The sequence below is a fragment of the Marmota monax genome, unplaced genomic scaffold, assembly GCF_021218885.2.
Source record: "Marmota monax isolate L192 unplaced genomic scaffold, Marmota_monax_Labrador192_F-V1.1 WCK01_AAM20220418_F8-fsc00053, whole genome shotgun sequence".
Lineage (NCBI taxonomy): Eukaryota > Metazoa > Chordata > Mammalia > Rodentia > Sciuridae > Marmota > Marmota monax.
In genome coordinates, this window is record NW_026693153.1 from 7415837 (window position 1) to 7439953 (window position 24117).

Here is a 24117-nt window from a genome sequence, read left to right on the forward strand (position 1 = left end):
AAAGATACTCTAGGACACTGAAAATTCTGAGTATGATCTATGTGTTGGGTGATACTAATTTTTTAAAAAATTTAAGTGAAATAAACGCTTCAAATTGTGTAGAAGAATGCTCTTATTTTTAGGATATTTACACTAAAGCATTTAGGGATGACATTACCACATCTATGGGCTTCTTTTGAATGGTCTGACAAAAAGAAGTATAGGTCTGTCTGTGTGTGTTAGATGCATACAAACATGGGGGTAGTGTGAAAAAATGTTAACAGTTAGTACATCTAGAAAAATATTATAAAGGCATTCAATATACTTTTTAACATTTTTTGTTTAGAAAATTCAAAATAAATATTACATAAATACCTCAAAAATCAAGATACATAATACAAGTTCACAGAAGAAAATTGTATCTTTTGTACTTGGATAAATAAAAGTTCTTCTGCAGTTCAATTTTATATTAACTTCCCCAATCAATTTTACTTCTGAAGAAGACATTTTTAAAAGTACCTAGGGAACATGTGTCCACTTTCTTTCACTTCTTTACAAGGAAAATGATGCTTGATGTCTGGCTTGTTTATCCAAGTCTGAATGTTTACAATTTCTTTTCTATCGTCATCTGACATTGAAGAACTGTCAATTTCATCTATAAAGAATTAAAAATGTTAAAAGTGGATATTACCAACTTTAAAAATGGTACATCTCTTAACAACCTGAAAGATATTTTTGTACTATTTGCAATTCAAAGGTTTGAAGGGGAGAAAAAAATTCTAATCCTGCTACTCTATTTCCTTTTGCCACTGATACTAATACAGAAATATAGTTATGAAACATCAATTTACAAGGTAAGAAAGTCAAATGAAAATACTAAGAACACAAGTTTTAATATTTTTTTACACAGATAAAGTAACTATGATCTGCATTGTCTGTAGAACAATGGCTGAACTGTCTAATAAAAAGTTAACTATCAGGAAGGTAAAGATGGCAGAGTTCTTTTGTTTTTCTGATTTTATGATAGAAAATAACAATAAAAATCAATCCCTGTATAAATCAAAAAAAAATCTCTTTCCTTTTCCATGAAAGAAATGTAAAATATTCTGATTTTGTTTTTCTTATTTAAAAATTACATCCCTAGTGTTAATAATTATAAATGTTCTTTCTTTTTTTCTTTTTCTTTCTTTTTTTTTTTTTTTTTTTGGTGCTGGGGATCTACAAAGGAACTTGTGCATGCAAGGCAAGCACTCTACCAACTGAGCTATATCCCCAGCCCTTCCCTTTGCTTTTTAATAAGTAGTTTAAAATATAGAGTATAATGATAAAGGAAATCCATACACCAGAGCTTAAATGACAGTGAAACCCTCATGCATCTCTTCCTAATCATCTCTCTCTCACTTTCCCACCAAGTACTGATGATCTCTATTTGGTGTTATTAGTCCCATACATGTCTTGTTGTTAACATACAACAGTGTTTTGCAGTTTAAATAAAACATTTATAAAAAGTAGACCACTTAAGTGTATTCTTCTACAACTACTACCCTATTCCCAACATGATTGATTTTATGCATATTAATATAGATGGCTCTTGTTTTCTCATTTTAGTTACTATCCAATTTCTCATAGTATAAATATATGTGAGTTATATGTGATAAATGTAAATATACCACAATTTATTCATCCATTTATCTCTCCATTTTGTTAATGGAGAAGTTTACATATTCAGGAAGAAGCAGACTATTCAGACAGAGATAACAGGAGATGCCAACAGAAAACGGGGGGTGGGGGTGGGGGGAGAAAAAAAATGAAATAATTAGAAATAGTATATTTTTCCCAATGCAAGTTTTCCAGAGGGTGATTTTATTAATAGCTATTAAAAGGTCATATGTGGTAAGTTTTAATCTAGTAATCTTACTACTAAAAATTTACAATTATACTTTCAAAAGGTCATCTAGATTTATGTATAAAAATATCTGTGGCCATTTGAAATAGAAAAAAAAAAAAAAGAAAGAAAGAAAATCACCAGTGTAAATCAGAAGACTGTTTAAATAAATTATGATATATGATAGAGAATGAGAAGATATACAGAGGCTGAAATGGAAATATGCAACATATACTACAAAGTAGAAAAGGCAAGATGAGATATAAGTTTTTTTTCATTTTATACATTTATATGCTGGTATTTTTCCTAACTCAATACACAAATTAATTATTATTAATTAATCTGGATAATCTGGGTCATAGAATCATAAACCAAAGTAATAAATTATTTTTAAAAATATAAAGATGCTTACAAAGAAAATAACTTTCCCTGTACAATATCCCCATCTTGTGGCACTTTAGGATATTATCTTTCAATTTCAAAAGGCAAAAAAAATCTAGTCCCACAACTCTTCAGTCTTCTAGTGGGTGATCAAAGGGATTTACATGCAAACATAGCACCTATACTGATAACTCCACAAGGTCATCAGAACTCTCCTCAGCTGAAGATTTCTACAGTCAAAAGCCTACTTCAACATTTCTGCTTGGATTTCTCATAGGAACATTTATCTTAAACCAAACTCTCAACAGAAATCCATAGACTCTCCAACTCCACAGAATGTCACTGTTTTATAAAGCAAATGTCATTAGTCCCAGGATGACCCCGTTAGTGACTCCTGGTGACTGAGGAAAGTAGTCTGTAGAAAAGTGTATTACTATACCTGTGTCGTATTCTTCTTCATCCCCAATGCTGAAAACAGGCTTTACACCACGGTAAGGCTTGCCCACTCTGTCACTGCTGCTGACATGCCTGTATTGAAAAAATTTTAAAACAGGAAATCATCACTTAAGAAGTTGTCAAAATTTTCACCAAACATCATTTGAATATTTGAGCAAAACGTAAATATTCTTTGCCTCCCATGTACCACCCAGAGCTTTAGGATAGCTATGTTAAGGAAACTGAAAGAAGATAAAGAAATTATGCTGACAAAAGGGGGATAAGGACTTGATAGACTGAATGCTCTTAAATCTGCAAAAATTAAATTTTAAACAATTTGAATTTTAATTTTAAAACCAATGTTTAGACTTGTTTGGCTTTAGGAAACTATAACTTCTTTGTACTTCTGCTTCCTCATCTGTAAAATGGTAATAATGATATCTACCCTTCAGGGTTGTTGGGGCAATTAAATCAGCTAATTCTGTTGTAAAGCCCTTAGAATAATGGCTGGTATTAGCAAGTACTATATACACGTTTATTAGTCAAAACAGGTTATGGTATGAAATAATCAAACTCCAAAAGTAATGCTCAAGACACTTTTTTGTTGTTGTTGTTTTTGTACTGGGGATTAAACTCAGGGGCCTTTTACTATTTTACCATTGAGGTATATCCCTAACCTTTTTTATTTTAAGACAGGGTCTAAGTTGCTGAGACTGTCCTTGAACTTGCCATTCTCCTGCCTCAGTCTCCCAAGTTTCTGGAATTATAGGCATGTGCTACCATGCCTGACTCAAAACTTCTCCCACATATCCAAGAGTTTTTCTTCCCATTTTTTATTACTGTTATATTATTTCAATTGAAACTAAGATTCTACTTCTATTGCATAAATATAAATCACAAAAATTAATCTTCCTTTCTTTTTCAAATGGCAGAAGTATAAAGAACATATACACTCAAAATTGTTTACAGAAGAGTGACCTCTCTTTTTAAAATAAAAATCAACACCTGATTACTTCTTTTCAGGTAAACCCAAATAAACCAAAAGGTAAAGTTAAAATATTTCAACAAAATATGCTACATGTTTCTTGGAAAGAAAACATTGAATTATTTGCAGGATATGGTTCAGTTATGATTATCCAGTATAAAGCAAGACTCTAGCATTTTTCTTCTTTACCATATATGAAGACATTCAGCATCTTCTGTTTTTAAGAGATAGTCCAATGTGGGGGGGGGGGGAATCAAGTCACATGTCTTTACTTAGTTTAGAATTCAGTTTTCCCAGAAGATAGAAATCAAATTTATATTTAAGTAATTTATACATATCATCAATAAACATCTTACTATAACCTAATTTTGTTGAAATTGGCCTAAGTCTTTACCAAAACAGAAAGAAGAAAATTCTAGAGGAAGAAAAAAATTAGTGATAGTTTATAGTGTAACAGATACTGTTTGGGAATTATAAATTAGGTTGAAAACAGTATGTAATCTCAAGGTTTGATTGAATTAAAAGTTATAAAATCATTTGATTTTATGTTAAAACATATCTATTGTAAAATTATCTCATAAATTATTAAACTGTTCATTCAAGTACTTTAGTTTGGATCTGGAATATCCTTCCAAAGGCTCATGTGGCAACGCTTAGTAACTAGCTCGGTGCTATTGTAAAGTGGCGGAAACTTTTAAGAGGTGGGACTGACTAGGAAGTCTTTGATCATTTAAGATATACCCTTTAAAAGGATGTGGGACCTCACTTCTCTTTTTTTTTTGGTATGAGGGATTAAACCCAGGGTCACTTAAACACCGAACCACATCCCCAGCCCTTTTTTATTTTTTTTATTTTGAGACAGGGTCTTGCTAAATTGTGTAGGGCCTCACTAAATTGCTGAGCTCTCTCTGAACTTTTGATCCTCCTGTCTCAGCCTCACTGGGATTACATGCATGAGCCACACTCCTTCCTCTTTATCTCTTTCATCCAAACCATGCGGTAAACAATTCTGTTTTGTTATGTGCTTCCCAACATGACACGCAGCCTTATTACAGGCCTAAAAGCAATGGGAAACCTTCCAAACTGTGAGCTAAAATAAACTTTTTATCTTTTTTAAGTCAATTATCTTAGGTATTTTGTTATAGTAATGGAAAGTTGATGAACACAGAAAGAGATAAAAATGAAAAATAGTTCAAAGATCTTTGAAATTCAGCTTTCTATTAAAAGGCAAAGAAAAATGTAAGAGCTTTTTCTAAAAAAGCTTGGGTGTCATCTAAATGATAAAATTCTATAAGATTAAATCATAGGTTATCTCCTGATATAAAGCATAAACAAAAAGTAACAAAGATCATGCTTATAATAAATGCTTGAACCAGAAAGCAAGTATAAATAAACAATCCTAAAAAATGTCTCTCACTACTAATCTATAACACAATTAGGTTTTTATGAACAATAATGCTATAAATTACTAAGATATTTCTTATGTAAGACTGGCTAAAAATTAATGAAATGACAATGGTTGGACTTTTGTTCAAAAAAAAGTTCCATTTTTAGTGCTATATAGTTTTCTGTTAGGGTGAAAGGAATGAGTAAATCATCTCCAAATCTAATACCCTGCTAACTTTTAACTACATATATCCTTTTGTTTGGTTCACTTTCCCCTACCTCAGAATAAAAACTGTAGTGTTTATTAAGTCCTTGGATTTGAATGAGTTTGATTTTCATCTGAGGAATGAAAGAGAGAAACATGCAAGCAAAAAACAAAAAACAACTACTACAAAAAAACAGATTCATCAGCATGACACACTCTTACAAGCAGAATGAGAAAAGTAGCTTTTCAGGTAGCTGCATGAAATTTTAGCCAAGACAGCACAAGGCTTACAGATGGCATGAGGCATGCTAAAGGAAAACAAAGGTTCAATAAAGCTGCTCTACTCATTGGCTTACCGCTCTGTACATGATCTGTCTGGCCAAGGAAGATTGAAAGACATTCTACAGCAAATCAAGGCAGAGGACAGAACAAAATGATTATAAAAAAAAAATGCAATAGCTTTAAAACAAAAATATAATTAATCAATTTTTCTAAGCCAGAGGTGTATATTATTAAAAAAAATACTTCAATCATCCCAAGCACAAAGAAAAATGAAGAAAAGTCAGTTTCAAGTGATACTTTAACAAAGACAACACTTACGATTATCACTAGTCTATACAACAAGTGCATTTTAAAATTAAATTTTAAATGTTCATGCTATTAAAAGTAGAAATAATAGTACTATAATTCAAAAGCACCAAAAGAGGCTTTACAGAGCAGATAAAACTTTAGTAAGCAAATATCTGTCAGGACTGATAAAATGTTTTAACAATTATCAGTTATTAGATAAGGAACAATTTTTAGATTACAAAAAAATGTATCATTTGTCTTTGCTATTTACAAAAAGGGAATAAGTATACTTTTGTATGCATTAGTACTATACTTAATAAAGGGACAAAAAACAAATTCCTGACATTCAGTTCCTAAAATCAAATATTTCAACTTTCCTAGGATATTATGAGACACAAGAATGAAATTAAATATTATAATATGTTTCCAAAATCATGCTTGCCTAGAAACAAATTCTGTGTTAGAAGGTTAGCTTTAGTATAGGAACAAGGAATGATCAATTAGACTAACACATGGAAAAATAAAAACTCACAGATATTAATAATGAGAAGTAGTTTAACAAACATCCTAAAACTTGCTTGGCAACTGTTTGTCATGTTCCCAATCAGTAATTCACAGGAAAAATGGAGTTAGCTTATATTTGTGAACAAAATTATATAATGATCTAAACTTAAGAATGTAGGATTCTGTTGGAAAAGGTGAGAGGAATCTTTACAGCCAAAATTTTATAGCAATAAAGTATACTCCTGTAATTATAGTGAACTTTATGAAATAATCTGACAAAAAATATACTTTTTGATTCTTTTCTAGAGACTTTCAATTCAACTAACATTAACTCACTGTAAGGCACATCTCTTTAGTTTTACTCATAAATTCACACTATTTAACAAACTCACCGGTCCACAGGAGTTGATGTATTCTCAATAAAACTGATAACTTTTTCCCTGACATTAACTGATTTTGTCTTCAAAGCCACAGTCATTTTATTTACTAGTGATTTCATTCCTCTATCATTTGAGCCATTAGAAGATTCACCCTGAAGAACAAGAACATAGAGAAATTAACTGTTCTCCAAACAATCAGCAGACATATTACTGCTAAAGGTTAGCCACACATTATGGACTCAATTATATCAACACCAATTTATATGTTGAAGTCCTAACTCCCAGCACACGTTAGAATGTGATTATATGTGAATATAGGGGACTTGGTATAAATCAAAACTGCCAACACCTCAATCAGCCTCCCAAACTACAACAAAATAAATTGTTGTGGTTTAAACTACCTAGTGTGTGCTATTTTGTTATGGTGACACCAACAAACTAATTTACTAGGTAAAACTATTTTTTAAAATGTAAAGAATAAAGGAAAATTAGGATATAATGGCAATATATAAGTGCTTGGAGTCTGCAATTACCTCTTTTACTCAATAAGAAATAAAGTTACTAATCTTTAATTCAGACTAGTCTACAAAAATAAGAAAATTATAATCAAACTAGTATTCATGTTGCTAAGTATTTAAATATTTATTCCTTGTATAGTTTTGCTTTTTAAAACATTCTCATTTATGCTTTTAATTTTGAAATAAAGGTTATTCTGATATATTTAAATGTAAATAAGAGTGAGTATAATTCTTATATCATTTCATGGAATATTCACATATACCCTAGAGGGCAATATGGTAATGGATGTCAAACATTTAAGTGATCCTATCTTTTGTCCATTAATTCCTCTTTAGATTTTATAGAGAAGAAATAATTAGAAAGTGCCAAAAGATTTAGGTATTGTTTTATGATCTAATTAACACTTTTTAAAAAATTTTTTTTTAGTTGTAGATGGACAGAATACCTTTTATTTTATTTTTTTATTTTTATGTGGTGCAAGGGATCGAACCCAGTGCCTCATCATGCATGCTAGGCAAGCACTCAACAACTGAGCCACAACCTCGGCTATTTTAAAACATTTTAAAACGCTAGAAAATGTTTATATATTCAGTGAAAAGAAAACAAAACTATATAAACTGTGATCATTACTTTAAAAATAGAATATAAAATACACATATAAAAATAGGTAAATATACATTCAGTAAACAAATTGATGGAATTTTTCAAAATATGAAAGGTGATTATCCTTGGCAATTACAGGTGATTTTGTTTTCTTTATACTTTTCTTAATTACATATGATCTACAGTGAACATATTTTACTTCTATTCTTAAGATAATTAAGTCATTAACTATACAAAAGATCATGTTTCTAACTTCATACCCTAAATTAAAACTAATTAAACTAACTGGAATTATTTGGAACTTTTGAATAGAATACAACTTTAAGGTAGTTTCTACAGTAGCATCACAATCAGTGTTTTCAAATCTGAAGACAAAAGCTTCAAGAGAAATCCTATCCAAAGGAATGGATGGAAATATAAATTAGAATAATGTGGGTTTTTTTTTTTTTTGAGGGTCATTTGATAGTACAGCAGAATTCTAAGGATTGTGATAAGTAATCTTTTGATCAAATTATTCTACTTTTATGACTAAATAATCATGGCATATGCAAACATATCACTATACAAATTAACTGTATTAATGTTTGTATTAGAAAAAGATTAAAAGTGAAGTATTCAGCAACAGGATACTAACTGATTATTAATATATCCATACAACAGAATACTATTTAATTTTTCATACAAAGACCTCTCACATATCTAGAGAATCAAGGTAAAAACAAAATTCTTACAAAAGCCTTATCTGCTGAAGATGACAGTAAGTTTGCTTTGATTTGTATGGCTACAGATAAACTTCAATATATTTACTATTAAAAGTTTGGTCAAGGTACTATGTATGTATTTTTTCATTTAATCCCCAAATCATTTTTAAGTCATCCTTATAAAGAAGGTTCTGTTATTATCAACTTTATTGCAACAGGTGGAAAAAATATAGCTGGAAGATATTGCTGGAGATCATAAAGAAGGTTAAGTTATAGATTTGAAAACTGAACCCCAGTATGGCAGGACTTTAAGTCCAAATTAGTAATCACAATCCTGTACTACACTTTTCCATTTCTGTTTTAAAAAGTAAATGTTAGATAGGTGACTCTTATTTGTTAAGAACATGATTTAGTGACATCTAATTCAAATAATGTGAGATATTAAAAAAGCACAGAACACTACCCAAATATTTCCAAATTAGAAGAGAAAAATACATTTACTATGGCAGAGCTCCTGCAGTAATATATATCTCCATAACTAAATATCAAATACAACAGGATTGGCAATTATTTCCTATCTTCCTTTGGCTGGTCCAATATTACACATGAATTTAGACTAAAATCCTAATCATAGAATTAGTGGTGGGGAGGGTACAGACATAGTGTGTTCAGGAAATATAAATAGGAGCCCCAATATACTGCTGGACCAAGCTAAAAGACTTCTGGAACCAGCTCACTTAACAGTTCTAGCTAGGTTAGCTGTGCAGGCTTAATCCATCATTTCACTAACCTTACAAAAAAATGATTCCATATTATTTATTTATTTTTTAGTTCTAGGTGGACACAACATCTTTTATTTTATTTTTTTAATGTTGTGCTGAGAATCGAACCCAGTGCCTCACGCATGCTAGGTGAGCACGCTACCACTTGAGCACATCCCCAGCCCCGACTCCTCATTATTTCTATTTAGATATTTTTACATCATTTCTGTTATGGTAGGGGTTTAGCAGTTAATGAACTTTACTGCAAATTATTAAAAGTTTGATGACATATTCCACACACACACTTACATCAACAGAAGAATTGATACTGCTCCTTGACCCTGAGGTACTAGCAATCCAATGGCCATATCCATTTTCTGGCCCATCCACATTAATGTCTGCCAGGTGCTGCTGCAGTGCTTAAACAAGAAAAACAAAACACAACGAAACCTGAACTATGAAACCCTTCTGGAAAGATTCATTACCAGGTAAGTATAACAAATATATAATAGCTGAGTTAAAAAATATTAAAGGACATAATCATAAGTATTTCTTTTTGGTACTTCCATAAAGAAATAAAGAACCTTAGACTAGAGCAAACCTCCTACTCCTCCTTTTTAAAGCTCCCTGTACAAAAATAACTTTTAACTGTCCCTAAGGGTGATAATAATTGTATGGTTTTTGTTTTCCTCTTTGGATTGTATGGTTTTTGTTTTCCTCTTTGGAAACTAATCTCTCATGTACTAACAGATACCTCTTCAACAATTTTAGGACATAAAGGATTAACAGAAAACCTACGAAGGCTTTGTTATGTAAAAGAAGATGTAAATTTTCCCATAATGAAGAATAGTTATAGAAAGAAAGATTATTCTTAGTTAAAAAAATTAAAGTTTAAAAGTTTCTAAAATCTAGAGCTTACTATAAAATAATGCTTTCCAAATACTTTTGAGAATTATCCGCCTAATAACCAAATTCTATATCATGTTATCAAGATATTTAATAAATACCACTGGACATAAGGTCAACACTTGCTCAACACTACTAATTAATCCCTTTATAGATACCTCTGGGTGTAAGCCTCACAAGGTAGTTATGAGGTCATGATATATAGAAGACAATCATAATCCATTTTTGTATTTGTTTTTTAAATGTGTTCTAATTAGTTGTAGATGACAGTAGAATGCATCTTGACATATTATACACAAATGAAGGATAACCATAATCTTTAATTCAACAAAGACCCAAGAGCAAACAGATCCTAATTTACCAAAAACTCCAAGTTACAGCATAAAACTATTTAGGTCAGAACTTACTTCTAGTAAGACTCTCATAACTAAAACCCAAGATTCTATTACCTTCAACATTTATTGATTTGATCCTATCATTAATTTGCCCCAGTATTTATAATTCCATACTTTTATGATACCTCTTTTCCAAACATAAGGCAGGTTCTTTTGAAACCTTATTATACTGACCTAATCATAAATTCTCAAATATTTGCCTGCAAAGACTTTGAAATTTGGCAATTATTTTACTTTCCTAGATTGCCAGATATTAGTCTGCAGATTTGAAAACATCAATTTATTTATTTTATTCCTTCAGTCAACTTTTTAAACCAGCTAATACCTTCAAGTAATTCAAAAATAAAATGATAATAAAATACCTAAATACTATATAGGGCATACTGTGAAAAGCATTCCTCCAGCTCATTTCCCATTCCTATCAAATCCTTCTTCTTCACAAGGGCATATAGTATGAGCAATTTTTCATGCATGTTATTAAAAACATATTTTGAAGGAACTGGGGACGTAGCTCAGTGGTACAGTGCTTGCCTACCATGCATGAGGCCCTGAGTTTGATTCCCAGCACTACACACACACACGTGTGCACATGTGTATATGTGCATGTGTGTGTGTAAATACATATATATATATATTTTAGAACACAAGCTAATTAAACACATTTTCCTAAACAGTCCTTCACCCAACATTCACTTATTTCAGTTGTTTGTTATCCAAATGTTCTTTTGGCTGTGTCTTTTTTTGAAAACACTGAATGACTGAAGAAAGAGCCTACCCATTAACTAACTTCAAATCAGCTTTGCTGACAATCACTATAATTTTCTCTGAAAACTGGAGGTGAAGAAATTAATTAAAACCTTACCCATAAATCCTCCACTGGCAATACTCACATATTCCTTATTTTTCTGTAATGATAAATGATAAAATTATTCCAAAATGCAATTTAATTAAAATAAAACTTCAGATAGTTCTAAAATATTGACAAATGCAATATATGGACACTTTATTTTTTCTTTGACATTCTGGACTTTGGCCTGGAGACATATACATTTACCTTGTGTATTATTATAAGGTCTGGTGGTTGGTAGGAAAAAGGGGACAACTTCATAGATATTAACAGGATTGTTAATATTTTACTTATAATATAGTCCCAATAGTGCAAGAGTCAAAGCAAATTTAATTAAATGGTATTTTAGGATGTAATGAAAGTGGTAAGATTTCAAAATATTTTGTCCTTAATGAAAATGTAACATAAAAAATACTGTAGTTAATTATGAAAAATAAATGACAGAGGGGCTGGGGTTGTGGCTCAGTAGTAGAGCGCTTGCCTAGCATGCATGAGGCACTGGGTTCAATCTCTCACACCACATAAAAGAAAACAAATAAAGTAAAGGTATTGTGTCCATCTACAACTAAAAAAATATTTTAAAAAAAGAAGAAGAAAAGATGGCTAAATGCCATAAATAAATATACATATTTACTCAACTGAAAAGTGAAGATATGAAAATGAATTATATGGCTACAGTAAAAAGTATTAAAACATAAGAAGTCATAAAGAATACAACAGAATTATCCAGAAATATATCCTGATGCACAGAAGAATTTGGTGTAATAAGAAGGTGGTACTTCAAATTTCTAACAAAATTGTTTGCTATCTGTAAAAAAAAAAAAAAAAAAAAAAATCATTCTTACCTCATTTCTTTTATAAAATAAATACCAGAGGGTTCAAGAATTAAAACATAAAAATAAACCATACAAACAGGTGAAAAAATCTAGAAGACAAACTTTCTTGGCAAGACACAAAACCAAAAAGCTATGAAGAAAAATACAGACAAATCTGAACTTAATAGTTAAAAATTATCTAGGCAAATTTCTTCAAGGTGATAGCAATAACTGAGCAAAATGAAATAATCTATGTCAGCATACCTGTAAAAAGTGTGCCAGGACCATGTTCATATACATGTCTTCTTCCTCCCTGCCACTACCCATAAAACAGAGATGCTCCCCACCAGCTATGGAGCCGGACTCAATGGACTGCTTCTGTGCTTCCAGCAAGGACTTTACTGACTGTGCAAACTCGGATGGATTCTGGAGCATCTAGACAATTTTTAAAAATCAAAAACTTGGCAAGTGTGTGTTTCACATATATTTGCAAAACTTGAAGTATTTTTGCAGGAAAATAAAATCAACATTTAAAGATCCACCATGAAAACAATGTAAAAAGAAAAGGCTATTATAAGTAATCCCTGGGATAAGAGAAATGTCTGTAAATGAGCCTATAATACATTAGAACAAAATGCTGTAAGTTCACAGAAAGAGTGTCTCTCTCCCTCCCACTCCCCACAAATACAACCCTACTAAAAAAATATTTGTTGTTTCTTATATAACACACAACTAGCTACAGTATGCTTCGGTATCACAGCAAAAAGAGTTTAAGATTGAATAGAAGGGTCCATGACCAAAAAATAGATCAAAACAATTATATTTTTTGTTTACTGAACAAGTTGTGTTATTTCTTAGAGGACCATCAGAAATAGTAAAAACCATTTGTTTATCAACACTACTTTAAGTACTAGAGACACAAGGATGAAAAATATCTTACCCTCAAGGAAACAAGTATGCCAATAACTACAAAAAAAATTTTTAAAGTATTATAATTGGCTACATAAAAGGTAAAATAAAAGTCCAATAGAAAAAAAGGACAGATCATATAAGAGGGAAACTTTTTTAAAAGACGCAGGGGTACTCCACTAGTAATTACCACTGTTTTTCACCCATCATTTTGGTTTAAAAAAAAAAAAGATTAATAATTTCCAATAATGCTGATGACATGAAACAATCTTCAGTTTACAGTTATGAAATATCAGGTAGGTCAGCTTTTTAAAAAGGCAATTAGGTACCAGGAGTGGTAGTACACGCCTATAATTCCACTGACTCCAGAGGCTAAGGCAGCAAAAAGTTTGAGGCCAGCCTAGGAAAACAGATCAACATCCTGTCTCAAGATAAAAAGTAAAGTGGGCTGGGGATGTAGCTCAGTGGTAAAACACACCTTAGTTCAATTCCAAATAAATAAATAAATAAATGGTAATTAGATGGTCATTAGTAAAATTTATATGCCCATATCCCTCAACACAACAATTCTACTTTTAAGAATCTACTTTATAGAAATATTTGGCCCAAGATCACAGAATAAGCATAAGAATATTAACTGCAGCATTGTTTTTTTTTAACAAGAAAACTTAAAATAACCCAAATATACATATCAGGCAATAAATATATAGTAATAATATTAATTATATCAATAATATCTTTACCATGGACCGATATGCATTAAAAATAAAAACAAATACAGTTAAATGGAAAGATCGCCAAGAAATAGGTAAAAAGAAAAAGCAAGCGGCAAAAAAAGAAATAGTTAAATATATATTAAAAGTCCAGAAGATTAAACAAGCTGATAATAGTGGTTAACTCGGGATATCCTTTGAAAAACTTTTAATTCAGTTATTAATGAATAAATAGAGTAAATTTTCAAAATAAGCATGAGAGAAATCAAGGAAGAGAAAGGTACAGAATTCACATAAAGGATATAAACAAGCCAGGATAGTCTTTGATTTAGTCCAAAACTCTGAATTCGTCTACTTCATTTTCCATTAGTTTCCTCTCAACACCACCTAGGCCCTTCTACACTTCCTTTTAGCCTTAGAATCAACTTTTCTAGACAAGGTGAAAAGAAGAAGGGTGGACTACATATTCAGCATGGGATTTATTTCCCTACTCCTCTATTTTCACTATCTCTGAGGCTCTAATGACCCCAGAACAACTTAAATTATGTTAGTCTCAGTTCTACAAATGATACTAAACTTCACTGACAAGATTTAATTTTTAGTTTACTCTTTCAATTGTAATGACTCTAGGGCAGTAATTTTAATAACTGAGTACTTCATATGCCAAATACTAACCTTACTAAATATGAGTCTGTTATATACATAAGTACATGTGCTTACAGTAAAAAAAAAAATGGCTTATGGTAAAAGCTTTTATAAGTCTTATCCAATTATAATAAGAGCTGATCTTTACAGAGTACTTACCAGGTGCAAGGCACTATGCTAAATGCTCTACAGGTAATTCATAGTAAGTTTAGAATTGACTGACATAACAATGGTAAGCAACAGTAAGACATAGTTAACAGTTTTCATTTACCCTTTATGATGCTACAAGAGTATACTGGGTAAAAAGTAAGTCTGAGAGCAACATTTCTTCTAAGGGCAGAGACTCCCTCCTTAAGCAAAAAGAAACATACCCAATCTGAAACATAAATATAAAATTATGAACTAAAAAAAAAAGTTACTTTCTCTCTTACAAAAAATTTACCAGCATTTATACTAACCAGATCTGAATCTAAGTGGAAAGCAGTTGATAAATGCCCAGCATTATACTGCTCAGCTGGACGGCAATCCACCACAAAGAATCGGACTCCTTCCTAAAAGGAAAACAACATTTGCCATACTGTAATTTGCCATGAGGCTCATAATCCACAATATAACGCTAACAAACAAAGAAGATGAAACAAGTTTACATTTAAAACAAACAGATCTCGAACAGAATTAAAGGACCCAATTTGTGCAGATATGAAAAAATAACCTAAAGGTCCTAAATACTCCTATTCATTTTTAACAGTTAAAATACATTTTTAATTTACTGAATATATTGTTCTTGACTCAAAAGTCTTAAAATATTTACCAAGAGAATGTCAGTTTGAATTATAAAAGTAATTATATTGGAATCTGACAATTCTGAAATGTTTATCACTATATAGTTATAAACACAATTCTAGATACAATGATATTGGCCAAACTATATTGTTATATAGTGTGCATGTATAAATATGAACAACGAATCCCACCATTATGGGCAACTATAATGCAACAATAAAAAAAGCAGGAAAAATATTTGGGATGCTTATATTTTTAAAATTCTAAACCATAGTACAGTTATAATAAGAACTCCAACTGACCTCTGTAAAAGGCCCGTCTTCCTGTATCTGTTTTCCACTGTCGAACCTTGGAAATATATCCCACCTTCCAAATACACATGCCCAAGGTTGACTGAGGAACTATGAGTAATTAACAGCATGTACTGAAAAATATCACTGGTCACCTGGCTCATTGGATTTTTATTAAGATTATAACGGACAAAAATTATCAGCAAATCATCATAAAATTTTCATTTGCTAGCTTTATAGCATTTAACCATGTAATTCAATTAGCTCTGCAACTACTCAGAATTTAATTGTTATGTGCTAAAGTCACCCTTATACAATGCCACAATCAGTTGCTTTGCTGAAATATGAAAACAGATATGGCAATTTATAAAAATTTCTGTCAAGAGTGATAAAAAATTACTGACAATTATAATAGCAGACAAGCTGGCAGTTTAAAAACTTATCAGCTGGACAGAAAATTCAACACACTATTAGAAATACTAAAAAAGCCATACTGTTGTAAATTATTTTGCGGGAATCAATGAACAAGGAGGAAGTGTGGGTTCTTTCTTTCTTTCTTTATTTTTCGTGCTGTGGATTGAACCTGGGGCTTCATGCATACTAAGCACATGCCCTATTGCTGAGCTATAGCCTCAATGCCAATTCCTCATATTTAAAAGGCATAGTTCATTGTTGGTGGGACTGAAAAATTGGTGCAACCACTACGGAAAGCAATGTGCAGATTACTCAGAAAACTTGGAATGTAACCACCATTTGACCCAGCTACCCCACTCCTCAGTATATACTCAAAGGACTTAAAATCAACATACTACAGTGACACAGCCACATCAATATTTATAGCAGCTCAATTCACAATAGCTAAGCTATGGAACTAACCTTGGTACCCTTCAACAGACAAATGGATAAAGAAAATGTGATACACACACACACACACACACACACACACACAATGGAATATTACTCAGCTAAGAAGAATGACTTTATGACATCTGCCAGTAAATGGATGGATCTGGAGACTACCATGCTAAGTGAAATAATCCAGTCCCCAAAAGCCAAAGGTAAAATGTTTTCTCTGTTATGTGGAGACAAACCCAAAATAAAGATGAGTCGAGTGGGTAGGAGGAAGAATAGAAGTTCAGTAGATGAGGACAGTAGTTCAGTAATTCAGACAATGGGAAATAGAGGAAAGGGAGTAGGGATAGGAAATGGAGTGAATGTGACATATTTTCCTGTGTATATATATAAAAACTTCACAGTGAATTCCATCGTTCATATACATCCACAAGAATGGGAACCTAACCAGAATAAGATATATTCTATGCTTGTATAATTTTTATCAAAATGGAATCTACTGTCATGTATAACTAAAAAGAACCAATAAATAAATTAAATAAAATAAAAGGCATAGTAAGCTGTCAAATGGGTTTTTTACTTACCCCTTGAAGCTGATTTGCTTGAAGGATCTCTGACACTGAAATGGCCATACAAAGAGCCTGACTCAGATCTGCATCATCATCCTTAATTCCCAACAAAGTACTACCAAAGAGATGATGATTATCCTATTTAGAGAGAAATTTTTAAACATTTTCAAGAAAATCAAAATCAAACTCTTCATAAAAATAGACTTGTTAAACTAAAATAAAATGTGAAATAATTATGGAACATCCTTGAGTCCTATGACTTTTAAAACTTAATATCATATTTCTCAAATATTATAGGCTAAAAGATATGAAAGTCCACAAAGTCCCTGTCAGAAATCATATGAATCACAGACTTAAGAAAAAATAACATTCCACACAGCCATTTGACATAGTTAAATATTAAATTTTAGAGTACGGAATATAGCTCAGGAGTAGAATGCTTGCCTAGCATGTATGAGACCCTGAGTTCCATCCCTGGTACAGGGGGGAAAAAATTTAATGTTTGCTCATAACTTTTTCACATAATGTAATAAGAACAAAAAATCTGAGAGAAACTGATTGCATAAGTTATGTAATACAATGATGTAGTCTGGTCTAATTTTCAACTACTAATTCAGATTATTTACTATGTTTACTCTCACAACAATGAAAATCAGTAAGATTTCTTTTTCACCCAGTATGTTATATCACTTTTCAATCACCTGACTTACCCAACACTGTTGAAAATTAAATGATCTACATAAGGAAATTATTAAAATAGCTTAAATTAGTTCCTAGAATTAGTTTTTTAACTGACTGAGGAAATGTTCTCAAAAGATTAATGGTTAACTATACCTGCCATCTGAGACACAATAACTGAACATAATTTAACCTCATTTTAGTGACACTGCTGACTAACTACTAGGAAGCATGTGGCAGAATGCTTAAAAGAACAAAACAAACAAACAAACAAACAAAAAACAGCATCAATGATCTCACAAGCCACAGAGATCACTGACAAACCTGTGTGCTTCTAATCCTTTATTTTATTTTAGTTTCCCAGTCTTCTATTGAAACCACTTATTAGTCTAAGGATCTAGGTCTCTTAAGGGCTAAGTGACTCTTGATTTGTTTACAAAAGAACTCTGTATTGCTAAAGTTGTCCAAGGCTAAACTCCAGAGAAAGGCATAACTACATAACCTCCATTGGGTTTTTGTAATACAATATTTGAAGACACAAAAGCACTAATTTAGGAAATATCTCAGTCAATTTTCTCATGATCAGCAATAACTAATAATCACAGCAAAGGTAACATGGTTCCCACTTTTTAAATCTATTTCTGCATATTTATAGGAAAAATCACACAAAGTGCAACACCTAAAAAGACAGAAAAAAATTTAGAGGATTTTAACTGATGGATACAAAATAAACAATAAGTACCCAAAATGTGAAAGCAAAAGAGTAGGTCATTTCTTATCTTTTACCTTCCTAAAAGAAGCTGGTGTTTTACTACAATAATACTGTGCCAGAGAGAAAAGGTCTTCTATATCTTCTAGATTCAAACTGGATGGAGTATTTTCCAAGAACTCTGAAATGTGATTACAGATATGACAACATTTAATAAGCTGCAAAAAATACAACAATTAATAATATTTATGTTCAAAGCTAAAGCAACATCAACATAATAAAAACTATATCAATGGAATTTCAACAGTGATGCTTTTAGAGCTGCTTGTGGAAAAATTAATTTCCCCAAAGGATAAACTGTTGACGTAATTCTATTAGTGAAGGATAGTAAGACAATGAAATCAAATTCATTAGCTTTAATAAGAATTTTCTGATTTATTCAACATCACATATAAAATCTCAGGGCCCTTAGAAATGAGTAAGAATAAGTCATGACTTCAACTTCTGTGAGAAAATAAAAATAAATCACAATGTAAGATAAACATTATTATACATAGTAAAAAGTGCCAGGCAATATGCAGAAGTGACTATCTTTGTATGGGAGCTAAACTGAAGAGAACCCAAAAAAGAAAACAAGGTTTCACATTGGCAACTGTAAACTGAGCATTGAAAGGTACACTAAGGAAGGGTTGGGAAAGGAGAGACAAGGGCATTCTATTTGAATACTAAAACCAAAGAAACAGTATATGGAAAAAGAGTGAAAATACATTAAAGAATGACAAACAAGGTGAAATAGTCTTTAAGGTCTCTAACTAGAGAGTGCTCTACCCTACTCTCCCAAATTTATGGATGAGAAAACAGTGTTAGAGAGATTAAGTAACCACAAATATATTCTCCACATTAAGTAATACTTACGAATAACAACTTCTTTGCTATCTGACTCTTGTGCCAAAATAACTTCTCTGTAAAAGGGAATCAAATGATTTTCAGTTAAACATTAACAGAGCACCATGAGAAAAGAGGGGGGAAAAATCTAACCAATCTGATACTTACTTTGCATTCACAAGGATAATTAGCATTAAGAAATAAATAAAAAATGGATCCGCTTGTTGTAGATATCCATCCCATATTGCCTGAGTGACTTCAATGGAACAGTAACATGCAAAAAGGCTTCCAAGCTGCAATCAGGAAATGCAATGAAAGACATAAACCACTGAAGCTGACTTGTTCTTTTAAAAATATTAAAGCAAATGAATAAGTAATATTACATTGAATTTTCTGCACCTGATAATTTAATGTGTGCCTTAATTTTACTGTATGAAATCCAAAGGCAGAACATGTATGTTCAAAGGACAACAGGCCACTTAATAGCTGTGTAACTTAGAGCACATCACTTAACCTCTTTATTTATTTATATTGTTTTTTTAAATACCTTTATTTAATTATTTTTATGTGGTGCTGAGAATCGAACCCAGGGCCTTACACATGCTAGGCGAGCACTTTACCTCTGAGCCACAACCCCAGCCCTCACTTAACCTCTTTAAAGCTTCCATTTCTACTTCTGTTTTAAAAAACAAACAAACAAAAAAAGGAATACTATTATCCATCTCCTACCACTGTTGTGAAAAGAGAAATAATTAATCTAGAATACCCAAAGTAATTAATATTCCTTTGCCTTAGCATAAAAAAATAGTACAATTACCTATCAAGCTCTATAAGGGCAACTAGCATAATTATTATTAATCACAGGACAGTATTTAACTTATAATAGTGAGGATCAAACATAGAACTTAAAAACACCTAATGTAATTTTAACAGCAATGTAAATGTGATTTATTTCCAAAATTTACTTGTAAATCATTTCAAATAAATGAGATAAAATTCATATCATTCAATAGATTTCAGCTCTGTGGTTGTGTATTTCAAATAAAAAGAGTCATTAATTTATAAGTATCTTTACAACCCAATTGTGGGTTTTTTTCTTTTTTTCTTCTTTTTTTTTTTTTTTTTTTTGGAAATGGGGATTAATCTCAAGGAAACAACCACTGAGCCACATCCCCAGCCCTATTTTATAATTTTATATTTTATTTAGAAACCGGGTCTCACTGAGTTGCTTAGCACCTTGCTGTTGCTGAGGCTAGCTTTGAACTTGTAATCCTCCTGTCTCAGCCTCTGGAGCCATTGCACCTGGCCCAATTGTTTTTTAAATTGCATGAATTCAGTGATATTTTTAGATTTCTAAATGTTCATTAGATTCAAAAACAATTCCATCCAAAGGAATATATTTAAAACATCTTGAGAACACACATGTTTAATGCATACTTTTTTGCTAGATGCTAAACTACCGTCAGGTTACTACTTCTTAATTCTCATAACAGGATTGCAAAGTCGTCATTTTCTTTCCATTTTACAGGTACTAGATTCAGATGAAACAACTTTCCTAAATTTACAGAGCTGGTGAGCGCTGGTGTGGGGACTAGGTAAAAGGACTAAGACTCCACAGCCCATGTAATTACATTTGACTACAGGGCTTTTAAAGTACAAAATGCTAATACTTTTTGTTGTTTGAAAAATTACTACTATAAATACAGATAAGAAGATATAAATACAAACAGAATAGTAATATACAGTCATCTTTAAATTCAGCTCAACTAAAACTATGATTGCATTGCTTAAATTATGGTTTCTCTGGATTTAGGAATTACTTTTAACTGCTTCCTTTCTTGATTTAAAGAAAGAAAGCTTCATTTCATCAATATGATACTACTAACAACAATGAACTATTTAAACTGGGCATGGTGATGCATGCCTATAATCTCAGCATCTCAGGAGGATTTAACAGCAACATGTGAAACCCAGAGAAACTACAATTTTTAAGAACTTTACTATTTTAACTAAAAGTGACAAGACTTTGGCCAAGAGGGAACGAAGGAATAGACCATTGAGGCTTGAAATGTAATGAGTCCAGAAGAGAAAAGAGTAGATTCTGTAATTCCCATTTCCTGGTTGCTAACTCATCCCATCATCCTCAGAAATAAAAAATATTATTATTATTATTATTATTAAGGAAATCGAAGTTCCGAAACCTAAATGTCATATCACACAGTTAATAGGTGGCAGAAATGGGATTCTTCCTAAAGTAAAGTTAATTAACATGTGATCAAAGAATATGCTTAATTTTTTAATAGTTTGTAGTACCCAATTATTGCTTTAGAAATACCTTCATTTAACCCAGAAAAGCAGTTCTCTTATTGTGGTTTGAGGACTTTAGAAATCCCCAGAATCTATATTTACTGGGGAGTCTACTAGATCAAAATTATTTTCATAACAATACTTAACTTTTATTGGCTTATTTCATGCTTAATCCCTCAAAAATGAACAATAGAAGTCTCTGAAGGCTACATATCATTACAGATTGAATAAAGAAACAGATAAATGAATTCACCTGTCTCTTGACTTAGCCAAATATTGAGGAGATTTGTAAAACTATAAAACAGTGCCAATATTCACACTAATTTTCATTTGGAAAACACAGTTGTTTTCCATTAAAAGTTGATAATAATGTTATGCAAGGAATTTATCATTACTCTTAAGTGTATTAACAAGTGAATATTTAAAATGCCTTAGTTTTACTTTCTAATCAACATAATCCATATAAACAATGGACTGTCAATAAATTTTAAGAGTTTAAGAGGTCCCGAGACCAAGATTTGAGAACCACTTACTTCCCTTTGAAAATATCAATAACCAAGAATATAGCACTGAATTTACTATTGTTTGACACTAATCATTTGATAATCTTAAGTAATTTTCCTTGTGATTGTTTACCATCAACAGTTTAAATACATATAACTTTGGGGTTTTTGTTGTTGTTGTTGTTACCAGGTAGTGAACCCATGGGTACTTAACCACTAAGCCACATCCTCAGCCCTTTTTAAAAAAAAAAAAAATTTAGCTGTAGATGGACACAATACCTTTATTTTATTTATTTATTTTTATGTGGTGCTGAGGCTCGAACCCAGTGCCTCACACATGCTAGACAAGCACTCTACCACTGAGCTAGAACCCCAGCCCCACTCAGCCCTTTTTTTTTCTATACCAGGATTGAACCCAGGGGCGCTTAACCACTGGGCCACATCCTCAGCCCTTTTTTGTATTTTATTTAGAGACAGGGTCTTGCTGAGTCGCTGAGGCTCGCTTTGGACCTGTGATTCTCCTGTCTCAGCCTTCTGAGCCACTGGGATTACAGGCATGCACCATCATGCCCAGCCCCACTCAGCCCTTTTTATATTTTATTTGAGACAAGGTCTTGCTAAGTTGGTTAGGGTCTTGCTAAGTTGCTGAGGCTGATTTTGACCTTGCAATTCTGACCCAGGCTCTGGAGCTGCTGGGATTATAGGCAAGCACCTATAATCTAAATACATACAGGTTTTAAATTGAACTGATATAAATCATATGTTTATATATATTATAAGCATATATTTGTGAAAATATGTATTAAATATATTGCTATAATTAGTATGTGAGTATACAGATATACATTAATGCATGATATGCATTAATATGTACTAAATACATTTTAGTTATACTTCTACATATGTATAAAACAAAAGGCTAAACTTCATATCAAATAATTTGAACTTAAAAAAGTAAATAATAAAGAAAGTTATTATGAAGTGCTAATAATTTTATTTCTTTGGTTTAGGTAGTAATGATCTACAATTTAGAATTTTTCTTTTTTTTCTTCGAAAAAATACTACCTCACTATAGTTTTATATAAACTATTTTTCATTAAGTGTTCCTACTTTCACTTTATTACCCAGTTGAGTGCATAGGAGTCTGGAGTAATTTTCTTAGTATCAAGAAAAGAACAAAGCTCAGGCTCATGGTACTGGATGAGTAATCGGAAGAGATGAAATGGTCTCCCCTTCAGGGAACAATCCCTAGAAGACAAAAGAAGCAGTGTTTTTTTACATTATAAATAATTACATTAGTAATAAATATTATTGCAAGACCTACCTCCTCTCCCCAACCCCAGAATATTTGAATACCACAGCATTTGTAGCAAGCAAGAACCAAACAGAGTTCAGTTGCTAACACCTCAATATGCCTGACATGACAAAAGTTTACAACAGCTCAACAGCCACTTTAGGGAGACTCTCTCCAAGTGAACCCCCAGGCAGCAATCAAAGTGAGACGACTATAGGAATCACTGAAACAGCACTTAGGTTATTGTGATAAGATTAGGATCCCAAAAGATCTGTAGAGTTCTAAAGAAGTCCTGCCCCTTGCTTTCCAATCAAGTCAAAAAGCAAACTCCTAGAGAGGTTTTAAGTTAGTTCCAATAAAGCTCATATCCTCTGTTAGGAATGTCCTTTAGCAATGGCAAAAATCTGAAATGACCAAAGATAAACATTTCAGAATAATAAACTAAAGTCTTAGAAACTGTCAACGTAGCCTAGATACCAGGTACTCAGAATGAATTCCAGAAGACACCAAATATCATCTTATTGACAATTGTCCTTCAAGATGTTATTGTGAGAGTAAAATGGGAGAGTTGAACATGAACATTGTTTTAAAGGCTCCAAATACATATTCTATCATTATAATTATTAAAATGCCTTTTTCAAAAAACATCACATTCCAGTGAAAGATTCTTCAAAACTAGAAATTATTTCAAAAGTAGAAATAGTTACAAAAGGCCTGGATTCC

At 31.7% G+C, this 24117-nt stretch overlaps 1 protein-coding gene across 2 annotated transcripts in view; it reads right to left on the minus strand.

Moving 5' to 3' along the window:
• Tbc1d23 (TBC1 domain family member 23) overlaps positions 1-24117 on the minus strand; it is a 57586-nt gene that overhangs the window by 6132 nt on the left and 27337 nt on the right. Inside the window, exons 5-17 of one of the 2 annotated variants that reach the window (XM_046455303.2) lie at positions 23225-23348; positions 19459-19583; positions 19321-19367; positions 18483-18586; positions 17034-17156; positions 14983-15075; positions 12522-12692; positions 11458-11500; positions 9604-9713; positions 6723-6862; positions 5613-5657; positions 2685-2773; positions 499-634 (exon numbers count right to left, since the gene is read on the minus strand). In XM_046455303.2, the coding sequence (XP_046311259.1) occupies positions 499-634; positions 2685-2773; positions 5613-5657; positions 6723-6862; positions 9604-9713; positions 11458-11500; positions 12522-12692; positions 14983-15075; positions 17034-17156; positions 18483-18586; positions 19321-19367; positions 19459-19583; positions 23225-23348 (1350 nt within the window). The remainder of the gene's footprint in view (positions 1-498; positions 635-2684; positions 2774-5612; positions 5658-6722; positions 6863-9603; positions 9714-11457; positions 11501-12521; positions 12693-14982; positions 15076-17033; positions 17157-18482; positions 18587-19320; positions 19368-19458; positions 19584-23224; positions 23349-24117) is intronic. The other variant, XM_046455305.2, reaches the window with a different exon arrangement.